General features: G+C 42.9%; 1 protein-coding gene across 2 annotated transcripts in view; it reads right to left on the bottom strand.

The window, feature by feature from the left end:
* Positions 1 to 1,445: 1,445 nt before the first annotated feature.
* The window catches only part of ETV5 (ETS variant transcription factor 5), a 74,932-nt gene continuing 51,437 nt past the window's right edge, over positions 1,446 to 24,940 (bottom strand). For both annotated transcript variants that reach the window (XM_060198561.1, XM_007519775.2), the window contains exons 9-13: positions 23,166 to 23,225; positions 13,854 to 13,922; positions 12,941 to 13,110; positions 6,533 to 6,634; positions 1,446 to 4,054 (exon numbers count right to left, since the gene is read on the bottom strand). In XM_060198561.1, coding sequence (XP_060054544.1) covers positions 3,833 to 4,054; positions 6,533 to 6,634; positions 12,941 to 13,110; positions 13,854 to 13,922; positions 23,166 to 23,225 — 623 coding nt within the window. In that variant the 3' untranslated portion in view covers positions 1,446 to 3,832. The remainder of the gene's footprint in view (positions 4,055 to 6,532; positions 6,635 to 12,940; positions 13,111 to 13,853; positions 13,923 to 23,165; positions 23,226 to 24,940) is intronic.

Raw genomic sequence — 24,940 nt, 5'->3', positions numbered from 1 at the left:
TCACGATGGGACACCAATGTACTTGTGCCGGTCCATGGGTTCCAGAGCCATAGTGACTCAGTATACCACTCTTATTAGGGGAGTGTGTGCATACTCTTATTTTCAGTATAATGCACTTTGTGCTGAATGTACTTTACACGACTTTTTGAGCCTGATTTTTCCCTGTGTGGTTTTCGGAGGCCACACACACTGAGTCCTGGCCACCTGCACTGACAGGCAATAGACTCGTCAAGGTTTCTGTCTGGGTACACTAGTGTTTTTCTTCTACATTTGTTTACATTTGTACCAGCTGCATTAGAATTTAGATTCTGTACACTCTGGCTCTCAAAACCACATTCTTTTGCCCTCACACTACCTCTTTGTCAACTAAAAACTGAGTAAGCTTTGTCTTCCTGGCTTGGCTTGTGAAAGGGGATCTCAGCGAAGAGCAAACTTCACGTTTTCTGGACTTCTGTGCTAGTGCCCAACACTAAAAGGGTGGCCCAGTGTTAGGTGACCTTCCACGTTAGGTTAAGGATCTGGATTGAGGCCCAGGCTAGATAATGAGCCTGTGAATAATGGGGAACTGACTGCCAGTGTCTTATCATGGTGAAGCTGAGAGACAGAGCTTGCTCTGTCCTGAGCTCCCTGCCTTCTCCTCAAGCATCTTTCTTAATCTATACCAAAGCTACTGGGCTTTAGTAGATTTTCCTCACAAGCTCTGATTCAAACAACTGTACACAGCTTCAGCTTCAGGTGTTTCTACACTTAAGGGCTTGTAAAACAGTGCAAGATAGGAGATAAATTTATAGAAAGCCTTCCGTTACAGGCTTGGACAAAAAGGCTATATTGATTTCACTACTGTAATAAGAGTCTTGGAAATTGCAAATAAAAGGTACTGCAAAAGGGATAAATCAAAACAAAGGTATATAGTGCTATGCACAAACAATCCTGAAAACTTTTTCTTCCCCACGCTTCCCAAGTGATCTCTATCCATAAAAGACAAGCTTGGAAGAAAGATTTTTATTGATACATGGCTAAACAGGCAAAGATCTTACTAAGTTTTTTTTTGTTGTTGTTGGTGTTGTTGTTGGTATTGTCGTTGCTAGTGAAGGGAACAACTATTAAACGTTTACTGCTGGGGGGATTTTGAGGAATAAATGGTCTTAAGTTTTAACTGGTTTTCAAAGCATTGGTCTTAAGGACTGAACTGCAATTCTAAAACTCAAAAGTCCTAGCCTAGTTAGTAATCTCCACAGGACTCATGTTCCAAACATGACTTATGGTTTAAAAATTAGTTACTAGGTGAGGTCAAAGATCAACTATGTGCGTCTACTCCCAGCTTCCAACTCTCAAGAGTCAACTGGTAAGACCAGATGAAACAGGGGAAAACCAAAACCAGGTAACTTTTTTGCTTTAAGAAGAGATCACTGAGGGCAAGAAAGAGGCAAATTTCAGTCACTTGGTAAACTGAAAGCAAACTTCTTTATTGTACACAGTACAGAATATAACGCAGCTTGGCAGGATGCATACGGCCCTGCGCGGGTGGGGTGGGGGGAGTATTTCAAATCAGTTGGTAGGTTAAAGCCTATCTGCACTGTAGACTTTCCACTCTGGAAAAGAAGCAACAAACAAACTAAACCCCAAACCATCTGGGAGATGCATGAGTCCGACGGAAATGCAACAGATCAGCGGTGAGGCCACCATCCTCCGTCCCGTGTCCCATGACAGCACAGACCGAGAAGGTCTGGACCCCCCCCCCGGGGGGGGCGGGGCGCAGAGCTCAGCCTACAGAGGCTTATTTTCATACTTGCCAGGACAGCATAAACCCATCAAAATAGGAAAAAAACAACCAAACAAAAAAATAAAATAAAATAAAACCCAAGCCAGGAGAAGTAAGAAAGGCAAAAGAAATCCTATACAGCATTTACAACAGATAAATCTCTAGCCGGGTGGGGGTGGGGTCAAATATGCATCTATGTATAGATTATTTGTAGGTTAGAAAGCTATAAATAGGGTCTGGAAAGAGTCCTTTGATTAGAGTATGATACTAATTAGCCCAGCATAGAGGTTCAATACCTTTGTGGGCCAATTATCTTTTCCAACAGAGAGGAAAAAAAAAAAAAAAAACCCTTAAATTTCCACAGCTATAAAAATGGTGCTCCTTGTCATCTGGAGGGCTGTTTATGAGACAGTGGAGTGCTCCATGAACAGAAAGGAAATTCAAAGCGCACGTCTTATGCAATCTCATCCAGTCAGCATGTCCTCTGCCTGGGAAGATGAACCCAATATCCTTCACACACCTAGTGGAAGAGGGAGCAGAGACCCACCAACAGAACAGGCAGCAGGCAGTCACTTTTTCTCTATGCTGAACTCAACTTTCACATATCTTTAGCTTGGTTGTTCAAAACGTTCCCAATATAATACAGCAATCAGATTTTTTTTTTTTTTTAAATAAGAAGTGGTGACAGGAAACTAGAATGCTAGTAGCACTGTTTGACCTATCAGTGTCACATGGAAGTCTCAAACCCCATTGAATCATATGCAGGGTTTAAAGGCTTAAGAATCAAAAGAAAAACAAAACAAACTGATGAAATGGAAATTGTCATCAGTCATGCCCAGGGGAGAGTCCTGAGGGGCCTACCAGGTGACCAGGTGTCCAATGGACATGACGTGGATTATGTACATATGCTTTCCAGAGAGGGTATGTTAGGAACATGGGGTGGGGGTGAACTATACACATAAAATCTTTAAGTGGTGTGTCCAGGCTGCCCTGCACACCTCAAAAATGTACAACTTAGGTGCAAATGTGCCATCAGGCTGTCTGGTGCAGAAAGCACAAAGCCGGCAGTAAAGTGGGCTTATTCACGGCTTGGGGGGAGCCCCCAGCAAAGCCCCTTTCAAGCTGCAGCGTCTTCATCATAAGTCAGCACTGTCCTGTCTAAAGGACGCAGTGCACAGTTACCAAAAGGTTTGTTTTTATTTTAATTTTTTTTTTTGCTTTAAATACCAAAACTACAAAAATCAGTTTATAAACTGCTTTCTTACCCCCCCAAAAAAAAAAAAAACAACCACCAAAACAAAACAATCCCCCGAATCAAAGCAAAACAAAATACTGTTAAGTGTCAATCACCCTTCTCCTAAAATTAAAGCCATCCACACATAGCCATGTGCCTGGGTAAAGATGGGGGCTTGTCTATCTGGTGACCGTGTGGCCAGAGGGTTCCCAACCAACAGTAACAACGGTTTATTATTTTGAGAACCATGGAGTGGGTAGCAGCTGTTCTGACTTTCCCCCTTTTCTTTCTAAACCAAGGGGAAACATTTCAGATTGAGCTAGAAGAGTTCTCTGAATTTTAAGATATATTTTTTAATCCTTCATGGTTAAAGCCTCCCCAGCTTAGTCTATCTACTGTTGTAGGGGTTTGTAATGTCTTCTTCAAGAAATTGTGCAAATCAGAGCCCTTCTGTGTAAAGGCATTTAGTAGTCCATGATCAATGCAGATTGTCACACACTTTGTCCCCGTCTGTGGGTTACTAACCTGAACAAGGTATTGATTTGCATATATTGTCCATGGAAAGGAGGCTCCATTTCAATCTCTTCCCAGAAACCTTGTCAGGATCAGAGCCGAGGCACCAGCCTTCTGGTTGTTCTCTTGTCTTTCCCTGTTCCCACTCCCTAGCTAAGGTATCTGTCTTTAAGGGTGCCCATCCAGAGACAGCTTAGATTCTCCAGATAATACTCAAAGGGCAAGCGTTAGGAACAGCCAAAAACACAAACAAAACCACTGCCCTCGTTTGCCTGAATGGGAACTGCTAGCTCTAAGGTTTGGCCGCTCAGCCACCCAGAAACTTAGTAAGCAAAGCCCTCAGCATAGGGGAGGCTGCTGCAGCGATCCATGTCCAGGAGGTAAGCAGGGCTGTCTTCAAAGTGGGTCAGGGGCAGGGTCTCCTCCTCACTGAGGTGGCACTCAGATTCCGCCTTCAGGAATGGACGCTGGTTGTCAGGGAAGGCCATGGAGAAAAGGGCATCTGGATCACAGACAAACTTGTAGACATACCGTTCCCCGGCCACCTGAGAGAGAAAAACACAACTTGTAGGGCCTAACTTGCAGAGTTTTATTGACAGCACAGTTCAGCAGTTGAAAAAGAAGGTATCTGAATTTCTAGTATGATGAATTCCAAGCTCATACTAGAAGACTTCTTTCAAGATAAAAATCTTCATGCTTTACACTCACAGATTTAAAGAACTGATATGCTTGTGCTTGCTTAGAGGCAGGGAAGTCTAAGGACTGAAAAGTTCAATGCAGAAACCACAGCCATGTTTTCAGTAGCTCCCCAAGTTTGCAGTTTTACAGTACAGACTTGCTACTTTAAAGGGCAAGGAAGTTATAAAGAGTCTATGTGGAAATTCTAAGTCTGTTCTAAAGCTAAATAAAATTTGCTTTCTTGGCTTACCTGCCGTTTGAACTGATAACTCGTTTTATAGGAATTATGTGTTATAAAAGCAACAGAAGCAAGAGGTCTTGATTATTCAAAGGCCTCAGGATATAGATGACAAATCATCAAGGCCAATGAGAACCCTCATTTTCTGTGGGTTATATAGCACCAACTGAAGAGGGTGTAAGCCACTGAAAAATCAAAGCCAGGAACAGGCTTCACTCAGATAATGAAGAGGGGGACAAAGGAAAGTGGCTCGTGCTGTTGATGAAATAAACACTTCAGACTCAATAGGACACTAAGCTTATTTTATGATGACACTCCTACGTATAATCACTGGAACAAAGGTATTTCCACCAATGTTCCTTGAGACTCAAACACTAAGAATACCGTTTATGTGAGACTGGATGATTTAGCATCTTTACCAAATCAAGTCCTAAGGGTAACAGATGGACATAATCAATCGTGCCTATTTGGCTATTGTAAATCACAATTCTGCACAAATCTCTAATTTCCCACCTAAGAGTCAGGTCCTGAATGTGGAAGAGTGAGGCAGGAAGTCACGGTCGCAGTATTAGATTCAGAAGCTGGGAGCAGATGGCTCCCAGTCTTGGTTCAATTTATAACAAGTCTTAATTTCTGTCAATCTCAACTTCCTATTTCAAAACTCAAAGGTCTCTTTCCATATTCATATGTATCATTCACCTTTTATCATTTACTCATATAACAAATATAACAACAATTTCCTATGCTAAACAGCACACTTTAATTTTTGGAACACTATCAGATATTATCATGTGAGATTGGAACAGGAATATTATACTCTATTTTTGTTGGAAACTGAGGTTTTGAGAAGTATGTGATTCTCCTTTAAGTGCACAGCTAATGTACTGGGGTGTCAGGATCTGAAAACTACTCGTATTTCATTCTTGTGCCTTCCACTATGCCTATGTCACTCTCAGAAATAAAGCTCTCTTCTACTTCCTTAGACAGTGTAGGAACCACAGGGGTGAGAGTGGGTGGGGTATAGATAGCAAAGAGACTCTCATGCCTGAGGCTCCACAGTCCCAAGTTCAATTCCCCACACCACAATAAGCCAGAGCTGTGTAGTGCTCTGGTAAACAATATAAAATAAAGGCTTAAAAAAAAAAAAAGTAGGAGCTAGGGTCAGGGAGATAAGGGAGACAGCCTAGCTTCTAGCTTCAATACACTGGACTTCCACATCTGAGCCACCAGGGATGTAGGGAACTACTCTCAGAACTAACTCATTATCATGTGTTGATTACATTTCTCTAAAGCTGGATTTGGAGTTGCCAATAGCAAAGGAATATATTTTGGGTTTTTAACTTCAGTTCTTTCTATAGGTTCTAAAACACACAACATTTTTTTACTCTTTTTTAAAAAGAGTATTAAGCCAGACATATCTGGAAGTCTTCGTATTTTACCAGCTACTAAATTCTTTAAAATTTTTTTTTTTTTAAGATTTTAAATTTATTTATTCATGAAGATAGGCAGAGAGAGAGAGACAGAACCAGACATCACTCTGATACATGTGCTACCAGGGACTGAACTTTGGACCTCATACTTGAGAACCCAATACTCAACCCACTGTACCACCTCCCTGACCACAATTAAATTCTTTTTTAAATTTTATTTATTCATTTACTTAATATTTATTTATTTTCCCTTTTGTTGCCCTTGTTTTTTATTGTTTGTGTAGTTATTATTATTGTTGTTATTGATGTCGTTGTTGGTTGTTGGAAAGGACAGAGAAATGGAGAGAGGAGGAGAAGACAGAGGGGGAGAGAAGGATAGACACCTGCAGACCTGCTTCACTGTCTGTAAAGTGACTCCCCTGCAGGTGGGGAGCCGGGGGCTCGAACTGGGATTCTTACGCCGGTGCCTGTGCTTTGTGCCATGTGCGCTTAAACCGCAGCGCTACTGCCCAACCCCCAACCAACCAACAGCTTCAAAAGTGCTCTTCCCTACCACAGAATCACTTACAGGGCTAACATTTTCCTCGAGCCATTATAAACAGTCTTATTACAGATGCCCTTGGTATTGTCTCTGAATGTGGTCAGAGCGGTCAAAAACAGCTCTTCTCACTGCTCACCTTCTGCATGATGCCCTTTTCATAGTAGTAGCGTAGGGAACGGCTGAGCTTGTCATAGTTCATGGCTGGCCGATTCTTCTGGATGCCCCAACGCCGAGCAACCTGAAGAGACAAACAGGCAATGGAAACTCAGTCCCTGGGCCTGAGTGGTTTTCTCCCCATTCCAGGAAAGTCAGTTCTGTAACCAAATAGCTCTGGTCAAGGATCCGCTTCCCTGACCTGGAAGGAAAAGTCTTTAATTCCCACTAGACCAAACATTCCACAAGGTGATGAGTCAGTCACAACTGCTAAAAGGTGAGACCCTGAGGTGGGAGAATTCTAGCCCTTTAAGATTGCAAAGGGCTTGGCTGGTGTCCCAGAGGAAGCAGGCGCTCCACAGTTTCTCCACACATGAATTATTGACCAATACCCATAGGCCATTAACATGTTACCATTAAGTGCTATGGTTTCTGTAGCAGTCAATAAGGAATAATTAGGATGGTCATTCATGAAACATTAGAAACACACTAGTGAGTTGCTAATGGGCCAGCAGAGCAAAAGTTCAATTCTAATAAGATTGGAAAGGGGCTGGGTGATGTTACTTATTGCAGCTCAAGGAGTAAGGGGGAGATCAGATCATTGCAGCCTGATGCCATCCAATCGCTTGTTCCCAGTAGGTTTGTGAATGGACATTAAAACATGTAGCACCATTATTCACTTAATGAAAAATTAATAGGACTTCCCAAACAGTTCTGAAGTGCATTATACCCCAACCCAGTCCACCTGAGGTGCAGTGATGAGGCAGTGCAATTGAAGCTTTGGGCAAAGAAACATTATAGTAAAAAAAACAAAAACAAAAACAACCTCCTTGTACAGTCTACTCACTCAACAGGACAGCTAAGCACTTTCTGATTTATTAGGGCGACTTTTAAGGTAGTGTAAGACTAACCCTGAAATTTGACTCTTCTTACAAGTTTTTGAATGCAAAAAGGGTGGGGGGGAGTCTTATATGTTGAACATCTTAGGGCAGCATAGAACTTAAAGCAAAACAAACAGAAGGAACCAAAACCAAACAAACAAAACAACAACAACAACAACAACAACAAAAAGGGGCCCAGGTGGTGGGCGCACCTGGTTAAGCACACATATCACCATGTGTAAGAACCTGGGTTTGAGAAACTGAGAGAAAACGATATATATATCCTTTATATATCATATATATATATATATATATATATAGAGAGAGAGAGAGAGAGAGAGAGAAGCCAGTAGTACTTGCTTCACCAACTGTGAAGCTTCCCTCCTGTAGGTGGGGAGCAGAGACTCAAACCCAGGTCCTTGTGCATGGTAATGGTAATATGGCCATATATGTGTGTAACCTGTGAGCCACTGCACAACCCCCTGCCCCGAGGACCTGTTTTGAACATTCTTTTTGGTGGTGCCAGAGCCTTGCATACACATGCTACCAGACCAACTTTGTTGCTGTTATTATTATTTTGCCTTCAGGGTTATTGCTGGGGCTTGGTGCCGGCGCTACAAATCCACTATTCCTGGCAGCCATTCTTTCCATTTTATTGGATAGGATAGAGAGAGGGAGACAGAGATGGAGAGAGAAAGATAAGACACTTGCAGGCCTGCTTCACTGCTTGTGAAATGTTCTCCCCCTGCAGGTGGGGAGCTGGGGCTTGAACCTGGACCCTTGGTCAGGTCCACTGCACTTAGTACTATGTACGCTTAACCAGGTATGCTGCCACCCGCCCCCACCCCAACTTCATAATTTTTTTTAAACAATTATTTCAGAACGAAAGAGAGACAAATTTTACAAGCACCCCTTCACTTATCCATAAAATCCACCATGTAGCACCAGGGTTCCAACCTGGGGCTTTGGGCATAGTAAGGCCTTGTGCTCCGGCTACCTCCTGGCCCTAGTTCTTGGATATTCTTCAACTTCAATGGCAACCTCTCTTTGTTGTCACTTTTACATGCAATCATTTAATGAAGAGAGGATGTGCATGTACAGATTTCCAAGCAGCTCGGGTCGTCACAGTTACTGACTCATCCTCAGGGCCAAGGCCCTGTGATGCAGTAGCCTTCACTGGGGTTGCACCTCCTACAGTGATGTGGTTCAACTTCAGAGCTGCTGGAAATGGAGACTGTCCCATTTCTGGGGCGAGAGGAGCAGGCAGCAGCATATTAGCGAGTCTGTCTTCCAGCTTTCCCATTCATTACTCTTGACAGCACACATCTGGAGGACTAAGGCTGAAAAGAGTTAAAGAATTTGCAGTGGTCCCTCCCCCCACCTTAAAGAGAGAGCAGCAGTAGCACAAGGGGCAGCTCCTTCTAGCAGCCCTTCCTTGCAAACCTCCCCATGGCCATCAGTTATCTGCCACATGTTCAACAAACAACCCTACCCCCCAAAATATTCATTAATGCAGATTCACAGTGAAAATGGCTCCAGATTAAAGCCGAGTCAGTCATAATTGAGAGGGTGCTAAGCTGGATGACTATCAAAAGACATTTGATTAGGGGGCCTGCCAAAACGCAGTTCTAAAACCACAATTTCCATGCACAGTGTAATGGATATTATGGATAATTACCCAGAGTGCACTACTCAGCCGCACAGCTGCCTACAATTACGTCCCAAACAGCTTCCTCCTCCACTTCACCCTTCAGCACCAACCCCCTCCACTCGCCACCTCCCCGTCTCCATCACAAGTTCTTACAGCTATTTCAAGGAGTTGGTATCTTCCTGGCATTAACAAGAGTAGGACCTGCAGAGTTCCACAGGGAGTGAAGTGGTGGAAAAGCTTTACAAATGTTACATGCCCCCAGGTCAAGGCAAAAGTGCACACGTGGACATGGGCCGGGAGCACAGAATCTTCCAGAGCTGTTGGAATGCTCCAGGATTTAAAGATGCGTGTAGTGGAAAGAAGCACTTCCTGAAGCAACAAAGCTGCCCAATCAGCTGAGGAAGTCTCAAGGGCACCGCAGGCATTTCACGTGACTTGGCCGCTTGGCATTTATGGGCATTCTGGATGAATATTAGTTTCTTTATTAAGTAGGAAAGCAGGGGCCCTTTGCCATCTGTTCATCATTTTCTTGAGCACTGGTAGGAGGGCAGAAGACTCAATAACAGCTTTACAAAGGGTCATAACCGGGTTTACCTATAGCTGCACAGTCTGTGCTTGGGCCCCAGGCTATGGCAATAAAGTAATAAAAGCTTCTGTTTGTGAAATGAGGTAAATCAATAAGGGCTGCCCACATGACAGATTTACTTTCAAAAGTTCTCCGTGAGTCCAGGTGACATGCCTTTCTCAAGCCTCAGAGAATCCAGGCTACTAGTTAGGAGGAAAGCAGTGAGGGACAGGAATATGGGGATGTGGCTCTTTAGTATGGCCGGGTGCCTAAAACATGCTCCCCTCCTATGTGATGTAGCCAGAAGAGAAACCCTTAGAAAAACACAGTATGGGAGTCGGGCGGTAGCGCAGCGGGTTACGTGCACGTGGCACAAAGCACAAGGACCGGCATAAAGATCCTGGTTCGAGCCCCCGGCTCCCCACCTGCAGGGAAGTTGCATCACAGGCGGTGAAGCAGGTCTGCAGGTGTCTGTCTTTCTCTCTCCCTCTGACTTCCCCTCCTCTCTCCATTTCTCTCTGTCCTTTCCAACAACAACAACAACAATAATAACTACAACAATAATAATGACAAGGGCAACAAAAGGGAAAATAAATAAATATAAAAGAATTAAAAAAAAAAAGAAAAGAAAAGCACTCTGGCTTTGAAGGGAGATTGATCCTTAACAGACACTGTTTGTAGGAGGGAATGTTGACACATCTTTTTCATAAATGATACAAGACAAGGGATGCTATTTGCACGTTGTCTTATACAAATGTCGTTAATGAAACCCTATTTTTCTATCAGTCAGAAGCCTAAGGCTCTGTCCCACATATTCTCCTTTTCTAGTGTTAATTTTCAGATCACTGTCTTCTTCCAAACCAAGGGTCATGTTGTTATGCCCTGCTGTTAACCTCCACTCCAACTTAGCTCCTTGGTGTGTTAAACTGAGCCCTGGAGTTAACTGCAAAACATTGATAATTGCAGTTCTTGCTCAAATACTTTCCAAGAGTATTATTTCCACTTCAATTACACACAACCTAAAGACATCTTTTGCTTTGCTGGGTTAATAGAGAATGTCTAAGTACACGCTACTAAAATAGACTTATTTTCAGATTTTCCATTTAGAATCTCTAAGATTCTAAATCAGCTATATGCTATATATTATAAATGATCCCTTTAAAATATGCCAAACTGACAGCCCTGTTTAGGAGAAGGGTTCTAGAGTGTGTGTCTTGTCTTCCGTCCTTCCTTCCTTCTAAGACTATTTATTCATGAGAAATGATAGGAGGAGAGAAAGATCCAGACATCATTCTGGTACATCTGCTACTGGGACCTGAACTTGGGACTTCCTGCTTAAGAGTCCAATTCTTTATCCACTGTGCCAACTCCCAGACCACTGGTGTGTCTTTTCTTTTCTTTAAACTTTAATTTTATTTAATTTTTAATTTATAATAAGGAAAGATTGACAAAACCATAAGAGGGGTACAACTTTGCACAGTTCCCACCACCAGACCTCCATATCCCATCCCCTCCCCTGATAGCTTTCCTATTCTTTATCCCTCTGCGAGTATGGACCCAGGGTCATTGTGGGGTGCAGAAGGTGGAAGGTCTGGCTTCTGTAACTGCTGCCCCGCTGAACATGGGCATTGACAGGTCAATCCATGCTCCCAGCCTGTCTCTCTCTTTCCCTAGTGGGGAAGAGCTCAGTGTGTCTTTTCTATTGAGCCAATGGTATTGGTTGTCTATTTCTAGGACCTTCTGCCATCAGTTCTAGGTAAAAACAACAGAAGCAGCAACAACAACATAACAGTAACAATACTTCTGGTTAAGATTACAGAATAGTGGAATAATAGTCTGGGCAGATAGCACAGTGTTTATACTCTTAAGATTGACCCAGCTCTGATAATTTTATTTAGATAAAAGCAATTTGAAATATGCAGTGGAACAGTTGTTCCCATCAATGTATCACCAAAATTTCACATATGTGTTCAAGTAACATACAGACTATGATATATGAGGGCTGACTCCAAAACAAGTTGATATCACTAAAACAACATTTAAAAAAAAGATTTTCCAAGAGGGAAAACAGATCCTATTTGGATGTAAGTCTTCAGGATTTCATATTTTACAGAAGTATAGTGCTATTTAAGAATATTTATTTCTGGGAGTCGGGCGGTGGCACAGTGGGTTAAGCGCACGTGGTGCAAAGCGCAGGGACCGGCATAAGGATCCCGGTTCGAGCCCCCGACTCCCCACCTGCAGGGGAGTCGCTTCACGGGCGGTGAAGCAGGTCTGCAGGTGTCTATCTTTCTCTCCCCTCTCTCTCTGTCTTCCCCTCCTCTCTCCATTTCTCTCTGTCCTATCCAACAACAAAGCAACATCAACAATGACAATAATAACCGCAACGAGGCTGCAACAACTAGGGCAACAAAAAGGGGGGAAAAATGGCCTCCAGGAGCGGTGGATTCATGGTGCAGGCACCGAGCCCAGCAATAACCCTGGAGGAAAAAAAAAAGAATATTTATTTATGTATTCCTTTTTGTTGCCCTTATTTTATTGTTGTAGTTATTGATGTCGTCATTGTTGGATAGGACAGAGAGAAATGGAGAGAGGAAGGGAAGACAGAGAGGGGGAGAGAAAGACAGACACCTGCAGACCAGCTTCACCACCTGTGAAGCGACTCTCCTGTAGGTGGGGAGCCGGGAGCTCGAACCGGGATCCTTATGCTGGTCCTTGCGCTTTATGCCACATGCTCTTAACCCGCTGCGCTACAGCCCGACTCTCCTGTATAGTAGTTTTTGTATATTGTACAGTGGAGGATTTTACTTGGCTTTGAATTTTAGATTGTTTATTCAACAGGAAGGGCACTGCCAAGTCCAATGGTTAGGCCAGAACCTACATAATACAACCCTATTTAAACACAATAAAGAGTTTCAACAGAGATTTAAATACGAATACCACCAAATAATAATAATAATAATAATAAAATCACCCAATAACATTGTGTTTTGGGGCACAGAAACAGGGAACAAGCGGTGACTGTGTTAAATGAAGTAAAGAGATGAAAAATAACTCCTGGGTGGCCCCACACATAGGTGGATTATGGGTAATTTAAGCAAATGAACTTGCAGAAGGAAAACAAAAAAGTAAGTAACCAAACTGCCTCCTCGACGCTGACTACCATGGTGGTTATCAGAGGGAAGTAAAGGAGCACAGGAACTCTAATGGGGGTGCACACATTCATAGGGATGAATTATACTTGAACTTGAGAACCACTGTTAGACCAATAGTAATCCAGCAGCCAGGGCTTACCTCCTCAGGTTCTATCAGCTTGAACTCCATGCCTCGGCCTGTCCAGGCAATGAAGTGGGCGTTGGCTGGGTCATCAAGAAGGGTAACCAGGAACTGCCACAGCTGAAGAGAACCTCGCCTCTGATAGGGGGGCCCCTCTCGATACATTGTGGGCTCTTGTTTGACTTTGCCTATTTGGGACAAAGACACATATGCAACAGTTCAGCTTTATGTTTCTCAAACGATTTGGATAAAAAGGAGTCACTAATGCCAAATGCTGACCATGGTGATCTGATTGCTCTCTTGATTTTTTTAAATGTCATTATCGTTTTTTTACCTCCAGGATTATTGCTGGGGTTCAGTGCCTGCACTACGAATCCACAGCCTTTCCATTTGTTGCTCTTGTTGTTTATCGTTGTTGTTGGATAGGACAGAGAGAAACTGAGAGAGGACAGGAAGACAGAGGGGGAGAGAAAAAGTCACTTGCAGACCTGCTTCCCCACTTATAAAGAGACACCCCCCCTGCGGGGGGGGGGGGAAGCAGGCGGCTTGAACCAGGATTCTTACACAGGTCCTTGTGCTTTGCGCTATGTGCACTTAATTCAGTGTGCTATTGACCGGTCCCGTCCCTCTTTTATTTTTTATTGCCACCAGTTATTGTAAGGGCTTGGAAATACAAATCCATTGCTCTTGGCAGCCATTTTTTCTTCAGAACAGAGAGAAATTGAGAAGGATGAGAGGGATGAGAGAAAGAAAGATACCTGCAGAACTATTTCACAACTTGTGAGGCTTCCTCCCTGCAGGTGGGAGAGGGGGCTTCAGACCTGATCCCTGATATGTGCGCTTGACCCAGTGCGCCACGCCTGGCCCCTAAATGATCTGATTTCCAGTCCTACCTCCGTCTTATCTACAAATCTTGCCTGGAGTTTCTTACCTTCCAGTCTCTCTGGAACAACACAGGTATCATCAAAGTATAGCCGGGGATCTTTTTCATACGAAAAACCTGGAAGAATTTAAAAAGAAAGACCATGCTGCTTAAAAATTCTATTCATCATCTCCTATAACTCTGGATTTAAGGACTAAAATGGGATTCTACCATTTCAGAACTTAAATCCCACTTACTGTTATATCTGGAGACAGAATTTGGGGGGACTTCAAAAGGACTTAGGTGTCTGTGTTCTGATATAATCACCTGAACCTCAGAGTTGCATCAGTTCTATTAGAGCTAAGACTACAGAGAGCACTGAATAAATTTCCTTACGTTGTGCTCATGAGGTTTGCATGGATCAATGTTGCTGTGACTAAGCTTTTTTTTTCTCCCCTTTTTATCTGCAAAGACATCTCATCTATTTCAGTTGACCTAGCTGGGTGGATTTGGTTTTTTTTTTTTTTTTTTCCTTTTGGCAAGTGTTAATTTTAACCTTTTCTACAACTTGGCTGTCTACATACCTTGTTCAGCTATGAAAGAACTCGTGTAAAGAACTATTGTCAGTAGGAGTCCGGATTTGTTCCTGTGGAGAACTGTGGCGAATTTAAAAGCAAATCTGAGTGGGTCAGGTGGTAGCACACCGGGTTAAGCACACATAATTCAAAGTGCAAGGACCAGCGCAAGGATCTGGGTTTGAGTGCCCAGATCTCAACCTGTGCGGGGGAGGGGTGGGGGGTGTCGCTTTGCAAATGGTGAAGCAGGTCTGGAGGTGTCTATCTTTCTCTCCTCTCCGTCTTTCCCTCCTCTCAGTTTCTCTGTCCTATCCAACAACAGCAGTGACAGTAACAATGGGGGAAAAGATGGCCGCCAGCAACAGTGGAATTATAGTGCAGGCACTGAGCCCCAGGCAAAATAAATTAAAAAAAAAAAAAAGCAAATCTGAGGTAATATCAGCAGACCAAGACAGGAATAGGAAGAGACTTAATAATGCTTATTTACTGTATGGATAAGAAACAGAGTCCAAGAAAGGGGCTCTAACCGGTCCAACAACGCATATAAGGATATGAAAGGCAGGTAAGGCTGAAAACGAAAGTGATCAAGGAGAAGGAAGAATGGATTAGCGTTCTCAAGCCACAAATCCACTGTGTCACCAAGCACCCTGACAAGATCAGCGGTTCAAATCAAAGCCAGCTAGCAGGCAGGCTTGCTGGCAACCACATCCTTCCCTCTGGTCTAATCTGTGTCAAGGCTGTATCAGTGAATGGTCTTCCATCAGGGTACTTCCTAGGAGAAGGCACGGGGGCTCCTGTGTGATCAACAGCGCTTCTAGGTCTTGGAGTTTCGGCTAATCCAGCTATCTGTGTAGTGTGCGTGCATGTGTGTGGGGCACAGAGTATAATGTCTACACTCAACCAGGTGTGTCACTACCTGCCCCCCTGAAAATTTATCATACTTTTTTTAACCAGTAAGAATAACAATTCACCATGCCTCATGCTTTTGGCATTCATTGCCAGGAAACTATAAATTCCCTGCCTTAGCATATGGATTTTGATAATCTAATGTTTAAAAAGCTCTATTATAAAAGTTATTATAAACGGACTACAAAGTTTATATTCTTGCCAAACTTGTGGTATTTTCAAGAGTTTGTCTAGGTAAGAAGAAGACATTCACAGTCTATAGGGAAAACAATGTCTATCTAGGTTAAATTCTTGGTTTGCTTTTCACGTTAATCAGATAATCCTTGCCCAGGAATATTGCTTTGGTGTAATTTGTGGTTTCTAGTCAGTGCTGCATGTGGTTCTCTCTCTAAGACACCTGGAAGTGAAATTGAAGTCAGTTGAATCTGCACCAGCAGTTACATCAGTTGTGGCCACAACCATCAAGTAAATGTGGCAGGAAGGAAAAACCTGTTTGAGAAATAAATGATTCCAAACTGTATACAAAGGTTTCAGGTGAACACATCAGGCAGGATGGCTAGCTTAGTAATCACAGATGTCAATCAGAAATACTTGTCTCACCAACCGTTTGCCGGGCACCTGTGGTCAAGCTTTATAAGAGGCTAGACAAATCATGTCAGGGTAATTTAGAGTAAATAAGAACACTGTTCTTTTTGAAACCAACTTCTTTGATGTGTGCTGGGTCAGGGAAAGAGTGGAGGGGAAGCATGCAAAGATGTCAGATACTCTGTGTGTACTGAGCAGCCTCGTGCCTTACTAAAAATATTTCCTTTAGAAGCATGCTCCTTTCTAAATGTTGTCATTATACAAAATGTTTTCCTCTCTCTATTTTCCCATAGCCTCCTGGTTTGCCTGCTACAAACATCAGTTACTGCTGTAGGAACACTTGGTGACCTGTAAGTGAGCCTTGTACAGCTATGCTGCTTGATCTCCATTAGAAGTCCCACAGACCGACCTCCATCTCAGGGCTGGACACAGAGAATGTCACCACATGTCTATTGGGACCACACCTGGCTTCTCTAAATCAAGTCAGTCGCAGGTAGTGGCTCACAGAAACCACTCCTGTGAACCAGTCACTTATAACAACCACCTACTGCAATGGAATCTAGGAATTCAAGGAGGACACTGCAGGGTATAGCACCAGCATAGAAGATGTGCTTGACTCACTGGTGTGGAAAAAATTTAACTGCCACCAGGGTTATAGTTGGGGGTTGGTGCCTACATGGCAAATCGTTGTTGCTAGTGGCTCTTGTTATTATTTTTTCCTTTATTTATTTATTGGATAGAGACAGGAATTGAGGGGGAAAGGGAAGACGTATAGGGGGAAGAAAAAAAAAAGGCACGTGTAGCAGTGCTTTACTGTTTGTGAAATTCTCCCCTGTGGGTGGGGACTGAAGGTCTGAACCTGGTCCATGTTCACTCAACTGGGTTAAACACCACCCAGCCTCTTTAAAGGAATATTCTTAAGATGAAACCTGTGATTGCTTCACATATTGCCACTTGAAAAGTACATCAGAGGAGGAGGAAGGTGTGATAGGTTCCCAGACCTTTAGCAATGTGGCCACAGAATTCTCTCAGACAGACTGGGAATGCCTGGATCAGCTTCTGGGATTTTTACAGGGATGTGATATATATACATATAAATAAATTTTTTATGTATAAAAAGGAAACATTGACAAAACCCTAAGAGGGGTACAACTTCGCATAATTCCCACCACCAGACCTCTGTATACCAACCCCTCTCCTGATAGATTTCCTACTTTTTAACCCTCTGGGAGTATGGACTCAAGGTCATTGAGGGATACAGAAGGTGGAAGGTCTGGCTCCTGTAATTGCTTCCCTGCTGAACATGGGCGTTGACAGGTCAATCCATACTCCCACCCCGTTTCTCTCTTTCCCTAGTGGGGAAGGGCTCTGGGGAAGCGGGGCTCCAAGGCACACTGGTGGGCTTGTCTGTTACAGGGATGTGATATTGCAGAATTACAGAAACCTGGGTCCTTGGATTCAGAAATTCTGGTAGGGTACAATGAATTACACAATATTTTATTTAAAGAGGTGAGTTAGATTAATTCTAGGCACCCTCATTTTTTTTTCTTCTGGTCTTTTAAAAATTAGTTAAGATACAGCTATATACAAATAATGTCTAAGGACATAAATTATGGTGATGTTGTGTATGATACAGCAAATCCTAACAAAGGGATTTTTCAAAGTTAACCCAATTGCCAAATAATTTGATTACAGCAGTAACTATCTATTGCCTTCTTAAACCCTAACACAGCAGGAAATATACAGCCTATCTTTCCCCCAGTCCTGGAACCTCTAGGGTGGGGCTCACTTTCCTGCAGGCTTCTCTCAATTCATACCAAATGATATTACATCTGCCAGTCCCAACATAATCAACGCAAGGAGTACCACCTCAGCATGCTTCACTTCAGACTGTGTCCAGAGACGTCAGGCGTGGAATATCAGCCCTTCAGCCTCATTACTCAGGTGAGACCTTTCCTTTCATGGGATTCTCTAATTCCATTCCCTTCCTAATAAAGTCCCAAAACATAGATATAGACCTGATCCCATGAGATAGGGCATATGTTCACATGTATCCATAAATTAGGGCAAAATATAGACCTGAAAGCAAAAGTGCACAATAGTCTACAGTGAGTCAGTATATGCAGCAAGCAAGTAGAAAGACCTAAAAAGACACCATAAAGTTCCTAATGGAATAGTGTCTACTTAGACTTAGATGCCCTCCTCACCTACTTCCTATTATACTTTCCTCACTCACTCCAAAGCTAACCTTATCAGAGTAAGGACTGCAAAAGCTGAATAAGGGGGAGTCAGGCGGTAGCGCAGTGGTTAAGCGCAAGGACCAGCATAAGGATCCCGGTTCGAGCCCCTGGCTCCCCACCTGCAGAGGAGTCGCTTCACAGGTGGTGAAGCAGGTCTGCAGGTGTGTCTATCTTTCTCTCCACCTCTCTGGCTTCCCCTCCTCTCTCCATTTCTCTCTGTCCTATCCAACAATGACGACATCAATAACAACAGCAACAATAAAAACAACAAGGGCAACAAAAGGGAAAATAAATAAATACAATAAAATTTTTTTTAAAAAAAAAAAGCTGAATAAGGGCAAGAGACTGGCATACTTTAACAATGACTCTTTAGTCACTATCAGGCCACTCCATCAGCTGGGCCCCTAGTCAGGGAGTCCTGAGATTCCCAAACACACATGATGGGCCTAGACCTCAAAAAATTCCCTCTCTCCATTGTTACCAGTCACCTCTACCAGGAACAACACAATTTTGTGGCCCCTATAGGATGTTGCCCTCAATGTGGATCAACAACGGTAGAGAATGTTCCATCCTCCAAAGGGAGGCTGGACACCATACTCTATATTCCACCTGAGAAAGATGGGTTCTGAAACTGGGGCAGCTTGGAACGTTCCTACTTATCACCACGGAATGTGAGCTCAGATCAAGAGAGATGCAGAGGCCACATAGGCTCCTAATCTAAATATAGGCCCCAGATCAGATCAAATCGATGGGGTTTACAGTCAACATTATTTACACACATTTCCCATATTTGGGAGCTACTCTCTTCCCTGATGCAGCTTTCTGGTCCTTTTTCCAGCCATGACACCATCTCCCCAGACAATAACTTGGGTCCACCTGCATATCAGATGTCAGGCTCAGGGAAAAAAAAACAACCAAAAACTAGTATAGTCATGGGCCCTTTTGGAATAGAACTGAAATAGGCCTACTAGCTGTCTTCAAAACGTAGACCCAACTCTTCATCTGCACTAAAATGGAGTACCCCCAACTCTTCATCTGCACTATTCAGCCTTTGAGTTCGTGATTCATCAACAATTTGTTTGGCTTTATATGTTTACTCTTTTTTCAACCACCAGGTCCAGATGCTAACATAATGTCAATTGGACCTCCCTGAGCAGATGACCCCACCAATATGTCCTGGAGCCCTGCTTCCCCATAACCTCACCCCACTAGGGAAAGAGAGAGAGATGGGCTGGGAGTATGGATCCACCTGCCAACACCCATATTCAGTGGAGAAGCAATTACAGAAGCCAGACCTTCCATCTTCTGTACCTCATAATGACCCTGGGTCCATACTCCCAGAGGGATAAAGAATAGGAAAGCTATTAGGGGAGGGGATGGGATACGGCGTTCTGGTGGTGGGAATTGTGTGAAGTTGTACCCCTCTTATCCTATGTTTTTTTTTCAGTGTTTCCTGTTTATAAACAATTTTTTTTAAAGAATTAGTGACTTAATATCGATTTACAAGGGGTATAATTCCATTCCTTTCCCACCACCAGTTCTCTGTCCCTATCCCCCCTCACTGGAAACTGCAGTAGTTCTCCCAAGGTCACATATATAGGCTGACTTTATAACTATCTATTGCTAGCTCTCTCCCTCCATATACATATACATACATATATATATATCCATACATCCTCTCATTTTCCTACAGTCTTGCCATCACATCCTATCTAAGTCACATCTACGCCCATTACTACTTCTGAGTGTCTTCCCTTTTCTTTTTTGCTTCCAAGGTCATTGCTGGGACTTGGTGCTGGCACTACGAATCCACTGCTCCTGGCAGCCATTTTTAACATTTTATTGGATAAGACAGAGAGAAATTGAGAAGGGAGGGGGAGACAGGCAAGGGGGGAGAAAGACAGACACCTGCAGACCTGCTTCAGCGCTTGTGAAGTGACCTCCCTGCTGGTGGGGAGCCGGGGCCTGAACCAAGATTCTTCACTTTGCACTTCATGCTATGTGTGCGTGCACTACCACCTGGCCCCGTCCTCTCCTTCTTCCTCTTCTCTCTCAGAAAGAAACAGTGCCTGGCTTCCTCTGGTGGTTTACAAAGATTCCAAAGTGAGAACTGCTTCGGGGCCTGGAGTAATGGGGAATCAGGGACCTATAGTTATCTTCTCCTATCATTTATCCCTCTGGGAATATGGACTAAAATTCTTTTGGGGGCACCCTATACTTTCACAGCCCAGTCAGTGGTGCAGTGGCTAGAGCTGTGGACTTAAAAATATGAGGCCCAGCAGTTGGGTGGTAGGTAGTACAGCGGGTTAAGCGCATGCGGCGCAGCAAGGGTAGGCGTAAGGATCCCGGTTCCAGCCCCTGGCTCCCCACCTGCAGGGGAGTTGCTTCACAGGTGGTGAAGCAGGTCTGCAGGTGTCTGTCTTTCTCTCCCCTTCTCTGTCTTCCCCTCCTCTCGATTTCTGTCCTATGTAACAACAACGACATCAATAATAACTACAACAATAAAAACAAGGGCAACAAAAGGAAATAAATAAATAAATATTTGAAAAAAAAAAGTATGAGGCCCTCAGCTTGAACCCCGACACCATGTGTGCCAGACTGATATGCTTCTTGCTCTCTCATTAAAAAAAAAATTAAAAAAAAAAGTTTTGTTAAAAAAAAGCTTTGTTAATCTTTTTATTATCTTTATTTATTGGATATAGGCAACCAGAAATTGAGAGGAAGGGGAAGATAGGGAGAGGGAAAGAGGTAGGGAGAGAGGGAGAGGGAGAGGGAGAGGGAGACAGTCAGTCTTGCAGTACTGCTTCACCACTTGCAAAGCTTTCCCCCTGCTTTGCGGGTCCTTGTGCATTGTAACATGTGCACTCAACCAGGTGTGGCCCCATTTTTATTTTATTTTATATTTTTAAAAGAACTTTATAAGGTCCAGGAGCTGGCAGAGCAGGTGGATAATATGCCAAGATCAATTCCCAGAATTTTGTGTGTCACAGTGATTCTTTGGTTTTGTATGCTTTTTTTTCTGTTCTCTCCCATATTAATAAATGAGTAAACCTTAAACATATTTGACCCATAATTTTCCAGAGAGAGAACAACATTATAACTTTGGCACATGCCAGCCCTGAGCCTTATCACTGAAGTACTTTGCTGATTCATAAATTTAAATTGACTTCTGGGACAAGTAATGATTGGACTTTTTATCCCCTTTCTTCAAAATGAATCTATCTCATACTATAACTGTATCCCATTATCTTTTATCTCACTAATTTTTTCAGCATAATTTATAATTTTCACTGTTTTTTTTTATTTAGAAGTAAAGATTTTATTTTTGTTTCTGAAAGGTGGATTATAACCTTCACATTTTGTGTTCAAGTAGCAGCAAAATGTCAGTCAGAGTCCATGCTGCATCCCCAGACAATAACCTGGGTCCACCTGCATATCAGATGTCAAGCTCAGGAAAAAACTAGTATAGTCATGGGCCCCTTGGAATATACTTAAAATAGACTGACTAGTTTTTTCTAAAACGGAGACCCCAAATCTTCATCTGCAATATTCTAGATTTTAGGTTTATGATTAGTCAACAATTTGATCTGCTTTCTATCTTAACTCTTTTTTAGTCACCAGGTTCCAGATGCTACCATGATGCCAGCCTGACTTCCTTGGACAGACGACCCTACCAATGTATACTGGAGCTCTGCCCCACTAGGGAAAGAGAGAGACAGGCTGGGAGTATGGATCCACCTGTCACTACCCATGTTCAGTGGAGAAGCAATTACAGAAGCCAGACCTTCCACCTTCTGTACCCTATAATGACCCTGGGTCCATACTCCCAGAGGAATAAAGAATAGGAAAGCTATTCTTTATTTAAGGGGAGGGGATGGGATATGGAGTTCTGGGGGTGGGAATTATGTGGAGTTGCACCCCTTTTATCCTATGGTCTTGTCAGTGTTTCTTTTTATAAATAAACATAATTTAAAAAAATACATGTTGCAATATCTCTGCAATATTCATTCATTAAACTTTATCATTAGAACCTAAAACACAAGCCCCACTGCCTCACAGCACATTATTTTATCCGTTCTCTCAACCCTCATCTAGCATTCTCGGGAACAGTGGTTGACCATCTTGAATGTACTTTGGATTCACCTGGAAAGATTTAAAAATAACTAAAATCTGGGCTTCACCCTGGAAATTCTGATTCAATTGCTCTGGAATGTCAAAAGTTTTTTTTTTTTTTTTTTTTACCAGGGCACTGCTCAGCTCTGGTTTATGGTGGTAGGAAGGATTCAACCTGAGACCTTGGAGCCTCAGGCATGAGAGTCTCTTTGCATAATCATAATACTATCTACCCCTGCCAAATGCCAAAAGTTTTCAGAGCTCTCCAGGTGACTCTAATGTGCAGCGTCAGCTGAGAACCACTACTGCACAATAGTCCTCAAACTACTACAGGACAAGAGTGTGTGAATTACCAAGACTCTCTTGGCTCAGTATGTTTACTGTGGGTCCTGAGAAAATGCATTTCTACAAATCTCAAGTGAAGCCATAGGTTTGTAGAATCACACTGCCCTAGATATTTATGGAGATACTTATAACAGCAAGCAAGACATACTTCTGGGCAACCTGCTTTTAGAAAGAAAACTTCCTTATTTTAGTGTTCAGAGCGACATCCTTAATCTACCATCTACCAATTGTGATACATTTCCTAAGTTCTAGTTTAGGCTAATATCTAATCATATGCTAAGGTGCCACAGGCCACAGTCTCACCCCCTGGCACCGTGTTATGCAGAGCTGAGCTGTGCTCTGGGTTCTCTTTCATTCCTTCCTCTGTCATACTACATTACCTCATTTTTTTAAGTTAGGGTCATTGTTGTTATAAATGACGACAGTCAGAGTGCTTAGGATAACACCTCTTTTGTACAATCCTGTGTGCAAACTCAAGATTAATACCACCCAGTGCTTATTTTCATGAGCTAAGAAAGGTTTAACCTATGACCAGAAAGACAGCCTGGGAATCAAGCAATACAAGTTTCCTTGATTCTTTTCTTATTTATTTATTTATTCAAGAAAATGCTACTTACTTTCATGGCTACTGGAGAAATAGCCCCCTCTCATGTAGGATGACTGGCAGTTAGGCACTTCTGAAAGAGAAAACACAGAGATTCACACATTGTCAGTGGTTTCTGCAGGTGAACCAGCACAACTGTCAGACTGCAATTCTGTAGTCATATCTCTACACCTCTGGTTTCAAGGTCATAACTTTTTGGGCTTCTCCTGGGAAAGTGGTGGCACAGCTCCCCAACAGGCAACATGAGATGCGTCATAAACCACCATCTAAAAGTAGGCCTCTTCAGTCCTAATCAAGAGTTCTAGGAGGAAAACCTGATGGCTTACTCTCCTAACATGCTTATTTTAGACGTTATTTAACACCAAATCTGGTGAGAGTTAATGACAGAAAAAGAAATTGGCTTACTGAAAGCCAAGTTTGGCCTTCTGCCTATAGTGACTCAGGGGCTTTGGGGTTTGAAGCAAGAGGAGGATCATTTTGGATCTCCCTCAATTTGTTCTCCTTTTCTGCTCCGAGAGGTGGGAGTATTTTTAGGCCAAAGAGATTAGGGGATTTGAGGTTATGGAACAAATACAAAAACTGGCAGGTGTGGGGGACTGTAGTTAGGCAAATACATTTTCACCATGTTGGAAATGTAAATCTAAAGCCCACGCTCAAGTGTCCTTGACTTCAGGCATCACACATCACCAAGCTGTCCACTGAAAGGAAAGACAGAGCTCAGTGTGTCCGTGTGGGATGAGCCATTACACAGAGAACATCATTCAGAAGATGAGATATGGGGACATCTGCTAAATGTCTTGCTTTAAAGAGAGTGGGGTGGAATGGGGAATTGTACAGGACAGATTAAAATGCCAATCCCAAAGGCAAAATGTTGCTGGTTGTGCCTGCTTCCTGAACAAAATACATCAAACTTTCAGGAGGAAAGCCTGCGAAACAAGCTACCGAGACCTGACATTAGGTACCCTCCCTTTCACCATAAACACACTTTTTTCCCTTTTGTCTACTTCCCTAGTATGCCTTGTAATCAATTTCTGCCTGAACTGAGCAGATCTACATATTATCTGCAGAGGGTCAATAGCACATCATATCCAAAACAGTCATTCAAGTTCATATGGGGGCTCGCCAGGAAAAGCACGCAGTGGAAGGCTGAAAACTGACCCACCACCCTCAAATTACAGCACCAACTGCAAAGAAAGAATGACAAAGTTGGTCAATTAAAACAGTGAGGAAGACGAATTCTCAATATGCAAGTTGCAAAGTTTTAACTCTTTCCCCCACCCAAAGATCTTGCTGAATATGACTGATCAGAAAAATATGTGAGTATCCAGAGAGCTCTGAGCCCCAATTCCATCAAGACCTGAGGGAAAGAAAAGGTGGAAGGACACTCAGTAGTAGGTGTGACTTAGAAAGGAAGAGAAAAAGAAAGCAGGACCATAGGGGGGGAAAAGGGCAAATAAACATAAATATAGATGGGTAGTTATAGACACCTGTGACCTTGGGAGAACGACTGGAGTTTCTAGTGGAGGGAATGGGGGCACAGAACTCTGGTGGTGGGAAAGGTGTGAAATTATGCCCATTATCTTATAATTTTGTAGACTGATACTAATAAAAAAAATTCAAGTCAGTAAATGAATGAATGTTGAGTATGTGTTTTGGGGGAAGGGTCCCCAAGTATTGCTCAAACTTCTTGACAGTTAATATATAACCAGTAACATGCTCCCTAATTTGCACATAACTTCTCCCTACATACACCAGCAGCTAAATGAAGAATACAGGAACCTTCTCCAA

The sequence above is a fragment of the Erinaceus europaeus genome, chromosome 9, assembly GCF_950295315.1.
Source record: "Erinaceus europaeus chromosome 9, mEriEur2.1, whole genome shotgun sequence".
NCBI classification, from domain to species: domain Eukaryota; kingdom Metazoa; phylum Chordata; class Mammalia; order Eulipotyphla; family Erinaceidae; genus Erinaceus; species Erinaceus europaeus.
The sequence above is the reverse complement of the archived record's forward strand: the minus strand, read 5'-3'. Positions and strand labels throughout refer to the sequence as shown.